Consider the following 10,007-nt stretch of genomic DNA (forward strand, 5'->3'; position numbering starts at 1 on the left):
AATCTCTCAGTAGCTTGTGTAAACAAAACGACGTGCAACTGTGCACACGGTTTAAAGTTTGTTTTGTTTAACGACACCACTAGAGCACATTGATTATGTAATCATCGGCTATTGGATGTCAAACATTTGGTAATTCTGACACTCAGTCATCAGAGGAAACCCGCTACGTTTTCCCCATGCAACAAATGATCTTTTATATTGTCTTTTCCACAGACAACAAAGCACATACCACGGCCTTTGACCAGTTGTTGCGCACACGGATGGACACAGAATAATATTTCAAGCAAGGAACTGTGAAATATACAGAAATATCGCTCTGAGGAAGTTGCGGGGGGGTTGGTCTCCTAAATACAGCCAAAATTCAATGGTATACAGGCGTAGGCGTATGAGCTCCCATCTTTGTAGGGGGTATCTTTTATATGCACTTTCCCACAGATAGGACAACACATAATAAAACCTTTGATATACCAATCGTGGAGCACTGGTTGGAAAGGGAAAGAACCCAATCAGAGGATGTCTCCACTGAATGGATGCGATCCTACGTCCAAGAGCACCTCAGTTAAGTGCTCTACCGACTGAGCTAGATCCTGCTACTCAAATACCAGGACAATAAAAAAAAAGACCCCGATAATTGATAATTAAAGAAAACAAACATGAAGTAACATAACTGTAAAAAGAAAGCTGTTATAGTTGAAAATATTTTACATTACCTTAAAAAAAATGGGAAGTAAATTTTTCATTGTTTCTGTATTATTAGGTCTCACTACACAGTTGACTTCCGGGTGAAAATTCATTGATCACGGTCCACTATAGTGCCCAATTGTGACATATGTTGCGGTTCACATATTCACTTCTAGTAATTGGGGAAGAATTAAAACAATTATATATTTTTAATGGTGCCTTCTGGCTGGATTTTGCCCATGTTATTTTGTAATATTGTGTATTGCCTTTTTGGGACATAGGTGTATAGCGGTGTATAGTGTCAAAGAGTTACTGAACAGGTGGTTAGGACAGGTAGGACCTACTACAGCCAGATGCGGTTATATAGCACACAACTGAGAAGGAAATTTTCTCAATTTCGAAGTGAAAATAAATGCTTATATAATGCATGTTCGCAATGGTGTATGTTTTTAGTGTCAACGAGAACCCAATCTATTGGAAATCTTCATTTGAAGTTGGGCAGTTTAACATGGATTTCAATGGCAGATGACATCTGTGTAGTGAGACCTTATAATACGCAAGACCTTTTTAAGTTTCCGATCGTTCTGATCGCTTCTCGTATTTTTATATGCACTGTCGACCGCCTTCTTCGTACTTCCAGTAGCCGATGCCGTATTTCGCAAGGATCGCTTTACATTCGGGTCTAGTCTACTACCGTATATGCACTGTTCTAAATAGTGCGTACAACGATACATTTCATAAATACAAGCTCAGTGGAACCCGTCATCTTTGGCACTGAACACAGAAGTGGCTATATATACGGCGGCCGTGTATATACCATCAGCTAGTGAGGACTGGCTATCTACACGACGGTCGAATTAAAAAAAAAATGGGGTGAATGGGTGGGGGGGGGGGGGGCAGTATATGACCACCACACCCCATCTCAACTTCCCCGTGATAAGCATGGGTTAAATCTACATGTAGTTATACAATTAAAAATTAAAAAGTTTAAAAAAAGAAAGACCCAGAACGAAAGAGTATATAGCAATATTTATTGAACAGGGAGCTGAACAGTTATCCTTAAGAATATTTCGAACATCCGCGTGCCCTGATCTTGCTCCAGTAGCCCAGCGTGGCGCTCCTGTGACATCCACCCGGTCCGCCATTGTGGATTCTGGCGTAGTCCTCGCAGGTCGGTGTGTGGCCGCGCGTGCAGTGTGTTCCGTATCGGCTCATGTACGCCTTCACACACCTTGTCGCACACGACTTATCCAGGGCACACGCAGTCAGACCTAAAATTAGCAATAACAATATAGTTTTGTCGTCGTTGGTGTTGTTGTTGTTGTTGTTACGATACCACTAGAGTACACTGATTTATTAATCATCGGCTATTGGATGCCAAACATAGGGCCATTTTTTTTAGAGAGGAAACCCTTGGTAGTGCACTGGCTGGAACGAAAAGTAACCCAATCGGCCCACAGATGGGGATCGATCGTAGACCGACCGCGTATCAGTCCCGGCCCCTGCACAAAAGCATTTCACTACATTATGTATTGACAGTATTCTTTTACGTTGATACATAGTTTAGCAACAAGCGAAAACATCTTACAATGGCTTGCATAAATTTGGGACCGTCCCTTTAAATGAATATAAAACAAAAAGTTAGTTTTATTTATATAACGACACCACTAGAGCACATTGATTTATTAATCATCAGCTATCGGATGTCAAACATATGTTAATTTGTTTGACATGGTCATAGTGAGAAAACCCGCAACATTTTTTTTTCATTAGTAGCAAGGGATCTTCTATATGCACCATCCCACAGACATGATAGCACATACTACGGCCTTTGATATACCAGTCGTGGTGCACTCACTGGAACGAGAAATAGCCCAATGGATCCACTGACGGTGTTCGATCCTAGACCGACCGCGCAACAAGCGAAAACATCTTACAGTGGCTTGCATAAACTAGGGATAGTCCCTTTAAATGAATATGGAACAAAACGTTAAAGTGTTATTTTCTTAACGACATCACTAGAGCACATTGATTTATTAATCATCGGCCGTAGACAGGATAGCACATACCACGGACTTTGATATGCCAGTCGTGGTGCACTAGATGGAACGACAAATAACACAGTGGGACCACCGACGGGGATCGATCCTAGACCGACCGCACATCAGTCGAGCGCTTTGCCACTATGTACGAGTACAAGATATATACTTACTTCCGCCGGGGATCGACCCTAGACCGACCGCGCATCAGTCGAGCGCTTTGCCACTATGTAGGAGTACAAGATGTATAGTTACTTCCGCCGGGGATCGATCCTAGACCAACCGCGCATCAGGCGAGCGCTTTGCCATTATGCAAGAATACAAGATGTATACTTACTTTCGCCGGGGATCGATCCAACACCGACCGCGCATCAGTCGAGCGCTTTGCCACTATGTACGAGTACAAGATATATACTTACTTCCGCCGGGGATCGATCCTAGACCGACTGCGCATTAGTAGAGCGCTTTGCCACTATGTACGAGTACAAGATATATACTGGTACTTACTTCCGCCGGGCTTCCCGCAGTCGATCCAGTACACTTGCTTGAGTTGGTAGTACCCGCAGGAGGGCGAGTTAACGTCCCATTTACATGCTAGCGGTCGGCAGCCGGATTCAAGCTAAACAAAGAAAATAAAACAACATCCCACTTGTAAACAAAATATTTACCTACAGGTACGAGTAGGAAGCGGGGGGGGGGGGGGGGGGCAGTAGCAGCGATGTTATATATATATATATATATATATATATATATATATATATATATATATATATATATATATATATATATTGGGGGGTGCACCCAACCCACCCCACCACCCCACCTCACCCCCACTTTTTGGTATTTTTCTACGCCCGTGAATAAGGCAATTAGTTATAGATTATAAAATTTTAAAATCGAACATCTGTATGAGACATACCTGAATATTCTTCCGTTGAAACACAGAAGAATCTTTACTATATATATATATAGTCCGTCCCACAGGTAACGCCTTTTTTCATAATATGGAATTTACTACAAATTATTTATTTCTGAGCCGATTGTTTGGTAACTTTCACACAAAAGTAGTAATTGTTTGTTATTATTTCCATAACAAGTTTACTTTTTTTTACTTACGTCAAACGAAACTGAAATTATTAATTAAAAAACCCAAAATTGTTGTAGGAGGATTTAGACTATATAACAATAACCTGATACCAAGATACGAACGAATATACTGTATTTGTAACCAAAATAACATCAGAGACGAATTCCTGTTGTTTTTTAAATGCAGTATATTAAAAAAAAAAAATGTATGATCTTAGGAAACGCTATTTATCTAGCTATTATTTCAACAACAAAAAAAAAACCGAGTAGTATTAAAATGATATTGTTTAAGGCCAAACAAAATAAAGTTCTGGTGTCTGGTCAGCATGCGCGTCGATTTTGACCCTCACGCGTCAACATTTGTTTTTTAAATTCCCTCGGTATGACGTCGATTTTTGCCGGGTTTTTTTTGTTTTAAAATGTGCCATGTTCTTTGTATTATTCATATATAAACAAATAAAGATTGACTGATTGACTGACTGACTGACTGACTGATTGATTGATTGAGCTATGACGTAAAACCGCATGTTGAGCCAAAATGGTCTATATGCTGTCTTGGACCATTAACTGTCTTTAACTAGCTGTCTCTAAAACAGGTCCTGTTCTTTAAAAACATTTGCGACCAAAGTCGAAGTCATAAAAATTTCCTAGGCTATATGGAAAATGTAAAGGGAAATATTTAGGGTACCAAGACAAAGGAAGGGGAACAATGGCCACTGAGGGTGGCCCAAAGCAGGTGATGAGGACGTAAAAAACACCCCAAAATATAAGCCTACCCACCGTTTCTGCTTTTGCTTTAAAAAAAAAAGAAAAAGAAAAAAAGAAAAGCTGCATCGCTGCATCAGTTCTGGAACATTGGTCTGACCAGAGATCCACTTTTTTCTCTTTGTTTGGCGTAACAGACACAGTAACAATATTCATAAATCTTTGTCAGTATGTGCTATCCTGTCTATGAGATGGTACATATAAAAGATCCCTTGCTGCTAATCGAAAAGAGTAGCCCATGAAGTGGCGACAGCGGGTTTCCTCTCTCAATATCTGTGTGGTCCTTAACCATATGTCTGACGCAATATAACCGTAAATAAAATGTGCTGAGTGCGTCGTTAAATAAAACGTTTTCTTTCCTTTGCCAGTATATAACACTAAGTCTTAAAATGATGTGATAAAAAAATATGGACATTTTAAAGATGTATTTATGTGATTGTATGTATGTAGTTATATATATGTATATCACACAATATGTATACACGTATGTATATATCCTATTATTTCATTAATCCTTTGTTCTTCCATTGGAAATGTTGAATGTTTAATTGTTCTCAAATTGTATAGAATATGTTATTTATTTTACCTCATGTACTATGGATATGGTCTGAGCAACATAAAGAATAAACATATTTTATTAACGTGTATTCACATAAACCCCCATAATCGTTGTAGGTAGTACTAAATCAAATAACTTCCGTTCAAGGTGCACCCGACTTTTGAATGAGCAGTTAATACCACAAGTCCTGTCATTGGTGATAAATACGAGTGTGTTGGTTGTAAAACAAAATGAGAGAGAGAGAGAGAGAGAGAGAGAGAGAGAGAGAGAGAGAGAGAGAGAGAGAGAGAGAGAGAGAGGGGGGGGGGGGGGGGGGGGTTTAGATGGGGAGAAAACAGAGCCAGAAATCAGAGGCGGGAATGAGTAAGGAAGGGAAAAAGAGGCTATTGGATGTCAATCATTTGGTAATTCTGACATAGTCTTAGAAAGGATACCCGCTACATTTTTCATTAATAGCAATTGATATGTTATATGCACCATCCCATAGACAAGATATCACAAAAACTCTGCCTTTAAAATACCAATTGTGGTGCACTGGCTGGAACGAAAAATAGCTCAATGTGCCTTTGATGGGGATCGATCCTAGACGGACCGCGAATCAGGCGAGTGCTTAAGTACTGGGCTACGTGCCACCCCTGTCAATTGGATAGATTTTATCCATATATTACTAGTATTGGAGACCAAAAAAAAAGGGAAGAAGTAGAAAGGAAAAACAAAAAATAATAATACGAACGCTACAAATGCAGTCAAGACAATGGCTGGAAATTGCTGACATTCCTGCAATAGACATTTATTAATTGTCATTAAATTAAAAGAAAAGAAAAAAATAACAGTATTAAAGGGACTATCGCGAGTTTTCGACAGAGACTCTTTAAAGGGACATTCCTGAGTTTGCTGCATTGTAAGATGTTTCCGACAAATAAAATATTTCTACGATTAAACTTACATATTAAATATATTTTCTTGTTTTGAATATCAATGTCTGTATATTCAATGTGTTTCTGGTCGTCTTAATAGTTGTAAGAAGCCCGAACTGGATTTTATCTTTCGTACGTACAAAAAAATATATATATTAGGAAATAAAATGAAATCTGACCTAGTACATATATTAGAACTATCAGAAACACAAATAATATACAGTCACTAGTATTTTATGCAGAAAAACATATTTGATATGTAATTACAATCGTTAAAAAGTCTCTTTTAGTCGACAACATCTTATAAATTGCTGCAAACTCGGGAATGTCCCTTTAACGACTGTAATTACATATTAAATATTTTTTTCTAAATAAAATATCAGTGGTTGTATATTAAACGTGATTCTGATCGTCTTAGTTTTCACACTAGGTTAAATTTTTTCTTTTGTTTTCCCCTAATATATATTTATCTATTTCGTACATAAGAAATTATCGGGATACCAAATCCAGTTTGGGCTACTTACAAATATGAGGACGATCGCAAACACCTTGAATACAGACACTGATATTGCAAACAAGAAACTATATTTAATATGTAATACTAGTCGTTACAAAATGTATTAGTGGGAAAACATTTAACAGTGCGGCAAACTCGGGATAGTTCCTTTAAAGGTGTTCTGCTATCTAAATAATTTAAGAAATATTTCTGGAAAATACTTACCAGGGCTCGAAATACTGTCGTCCCGACCGGTTCTTTTGCCTGTCAGCATCACCACAGGATGGGAAATCATATTGCCTACTGCTCCGTCGGACCGGCAGTTATTTTGATTTTATACTTTATTGTCATGTTTGGTCCGGCAAGTTTTGATTCAATCAGCTAATTTCATCCCTGCTTAGAGTTCCTTGCTTAAAATATTATTATGTACACACCCGTGTGCACCCTCAGATGTCCTTTTGTTTACGCAAGCTGTAGAAAGGATTTTCTGGTCTTTACTGATTCTTTACTATACAGTGGCAATCCTCCTACAGACGGAGATGGAACCATATATCGTGGTTCACTGTCAGCTTCTTCTTTTTTTGCGGGAAAATCACCTGATCATGGATCATGGCTGCATCCACGCAACTCTGTAATAACGCCTTTTGAAACTATACTATACAGAGATACTGTATTGAATAGGCAAATGGAAGATTCGCAATAGTTGTGTGTATAAGTTACTGCTTCTGTTACTCACCTTTGTATTGTTTTGGTGTATTAATGGCGAGAAGACTAACGCATATTATCATAAACTTTGTTGGAGAAAAGGTTCGTATGCCGTCGTTTTAACATCTACATCGAGAGGTATGTTAGGCGCATGAATCGAACGCAGTCCTAAAAACTTCACTCGCCAATTGGGGAAAAAAAGAACGTATATTCGACTGCCGAAATCCTCCTGTACACGCGTCTGCTATTTCAAGGCAAACACAAGGGGAAGAATAATAAATAAATAAATAAATAAATAAATATTAAAATCCCACATTTTGAAGATGAAAAGCGGAAAACGTGTTGGGTTTTTTGTGGGGTATTTTGTGGGGAGGAATACACTTTTATACTTCTTTGACCGCTGGGAGGAGAGAGAGAGAGAGAGAGAGAGAGAGAGAGAGAGAGAGAGAGAGAGAGAGAGAGAGAGAGAGAGAGAGAGAGAGAGAGAGAGAACTGGTTGAATATTATATTTAATTGTTCATTTGGTTGCAGTCGGTAGGAGTTAAAGGAAAATATAACTCGAAGAAGTAAGGAATTGCATTTATCGCAGAAAGTTAAATGTTTTTTGTTTTGTTTAATGATACCACTATAGCTGTCGCCAGGCAGCAAGGGATCTTTTATTTGCGTTTCCCACAGGCAGGATAGCACAAACCATGGCCTTTGTTGAACCAGTTATGGATCACTGGTCGGTGCAAGTGGTTTACACCTACCCATTGAGCCTTATGGAGCACTCACTCAGGGTTTGGAGTCGGTATCTGGATTAAAAATCCCATGCCTCGACTATGATCCTAAAACAGTACCTACCAGCCTGTAGACCGATGGCCTAACCACGACATCACCGAGGCCGGTGATAAAAGTAATTCGCTATGTTGACTGTCAAATGGAAAAGAATGTTCACACGACATTGATAATTTCGATAGACATGAAAACTAGCTGGATTCACACTGAATTATTTACAACAAATAAAAGAAAACTAGATAGAGATTCGCGTATCTTTTGTTTTTCAGCATATTTCCCATTCATTAAAGTCGCTGACCCTAGTTCTGAGGCAGTGTAAAATATTACCGAATGTTAATGCTTTTTTTTTTACTGCTCATGTTACCTAACAACATTTTACTTAAATTATCAATTTCGGTAAATCCAGCGTGGTTTTTGTTTCTGGTGTGTGGGACAAAGTTAATTTTGATGCGAAACAATCAGAGTTAAAGTTGTTTTAATATAACGACACCACTAGAACACATTGATGTATTTATCATCGGCTATTGGATGTCAAACATTTGCTAATTCTGGCATATACCGTAATTCCTCGAATAGAAGCCTAGTTTTCTATTTATTTCGTAACACTCTGAGACCCGGTCTCTAATCCAGGCAGGCTTCTTTCTATACAAGGCAGACCTCTATTGTTTTCGTGATGCTCTGAGACCCGGCCTGTAATCAAGGCAGGCTTCTATACAATGCAGACCTCTATTGTTTTCGTGATGCTCTGAGACCCGGCCTCTAATCGAGGCAGGCTTCTATACAATGCAGACCTCTATTGTTTTCGTGATGCTCTGAGACCCGGTCTCTAATCGAGGCAGGCTTCTATTCAAGGCAGGCCTCTATTGTTTTCGTGATGCTCTGAGACCCGGCCTCCAATCGAGGCAGGCTTCTATACAAGGCAGGCCTCTATTGTTTTCGTGATGCTCTGAGACCCGGCCTCTACTCGAGGCAGGCTTCTATACAAGGCAGACCTCTATTGTTTTCGTGACGCTCTAAGACCCTGTCTCTAATCGAGGCAGGTTTCTGTTCAATGCAGGCCTCTATTGTTTTCTTGATGCTCTGAGACCCGGCCTCTAATCGAGGCAGGTTTCTGTTCAATACAGGCCTCTATTGTTTTCGTGATGCTCTGAGACCCGGCCTCTAATCGAGGCAGGCTTCTATTCAAGGATAGCACATGTCACGGCCTTTAATATAACCAACGGACCACCGACGGGTATCGATCTCAGACCGAACGAAGATCAGGCGAGCGCTCTACCACTGGGCTATGTCCCACCCCTTTGACATCCAATAGCCGACGATTAATAAAGCAATGTGTTCTAGTGTTGTCATTAAACAAATCAAACTTCTTCTTTTTTTACATCCCGCCACTCTGCTAAACAACAAAGGTACGTACATCGGACTCTAGGCTAGGATGAGCGAGTTTAAATCGCTCGGATTAAACAATATGTACTACAAACCGTATCTTACCCAAAGGGAGCAAACACAGAAAAATTGCCGCAAATAACATCGTGTCGTTCGTCTCTGATGCCTAGTGAAGACCCGTGTGAGAAACTCAAGGTGTTGTCAATTTATACAGACCAGACGTCCACGTCAACAGATAAGGGCGTCACGATCAGCTGAGGAGAAGAAAAGATTGTGTATTTGGAGGACACCTTTAGAACATTGAAAACAATTCGTTGACCACAGATCTACGACCCTTCGCATCTCATATGAGCTCTCTGCCACTGAGCTACATCCAGCAAGGTTTCCTCTCTAAGACTATATGTCGAAATGACCAAATGTTTGACATCCAGCAGTCGATGTCGTTAAACACAACACAATTGAACTTTTAAACTTTAAACAAGACAGTGGGTTAGTTGTTAGTTGTTAGTGGGTAGTCAGAGAAAAGAGGGTGTAGTGGCCTTACACCTACCCACTGAGTTGTTAAAACTCGCTCTCGTGTTTATAATTACGTTTATATC

The 10,007-nt window shown here is 39.6% G+C and overlaps 2 protein-coding genes across 2 annotated transcripts in view; both read right to left on the minus strand.

The window, feature by feature from the left end:
• Window positions 1–1,447, minus strand: part of LOC121388409 — a 14,338-nt gene extending 12,891 nt beyond the window's left edge. The window contains exon 1 of the mRNA XM_041519721.1: window positions 1,441–1,447. Within this exon, the coding sequence (XP_041375655.1) occupies window positions 1,441–1,447 (7 nt within the window). The remainder of the gene's footprint in view (window positions 1–1,440) is intronic.
• A 251-nt stretch (window positions 1,448–1,698) lies between these two features.
• On the minus strand, window positions 1,699–9,623 carry LOC121378048 (lysozyme 1-like). The gene is made up of 4 exons (XM_041506149.1): window positions 9,514–9,623; window positions 5,864–5,907; window positions 3,228–3,339; window positions 1,699–1,952 (listed from the first exon to the last, which is right to left on the minus strand). The coding sequence occupies exons 1-4, from the start codon at window positions 9,551–9,553 to the stop codon at window positions 1,741–1,743; spliced, it is 408 nt and encodes a 135-aa protein (XP_041362083.1). The 5' UTR covers window positions 9,554–9,623; the 3' UTR covers window positions 1,699–1,740.
• Window positions 9,624–10,007: the final 384 nt, after the last annotated feature.

The sequence above is a fragment of the Gigantopelta aegis genome, chromosome 2, assembly GCF_016097555.1.
Source record: "Gigantopelta aegis isolate Gae_Host chromosome 2, Gae_host_genome, whole genome shotgun sequence".
Lineage (NCBI taxonomy): Eukaryota > Metazoa > Mollusca > Gastropoda > Neomphalida > Peltospiridae > Gigantopelta > Gigantopelta aegis.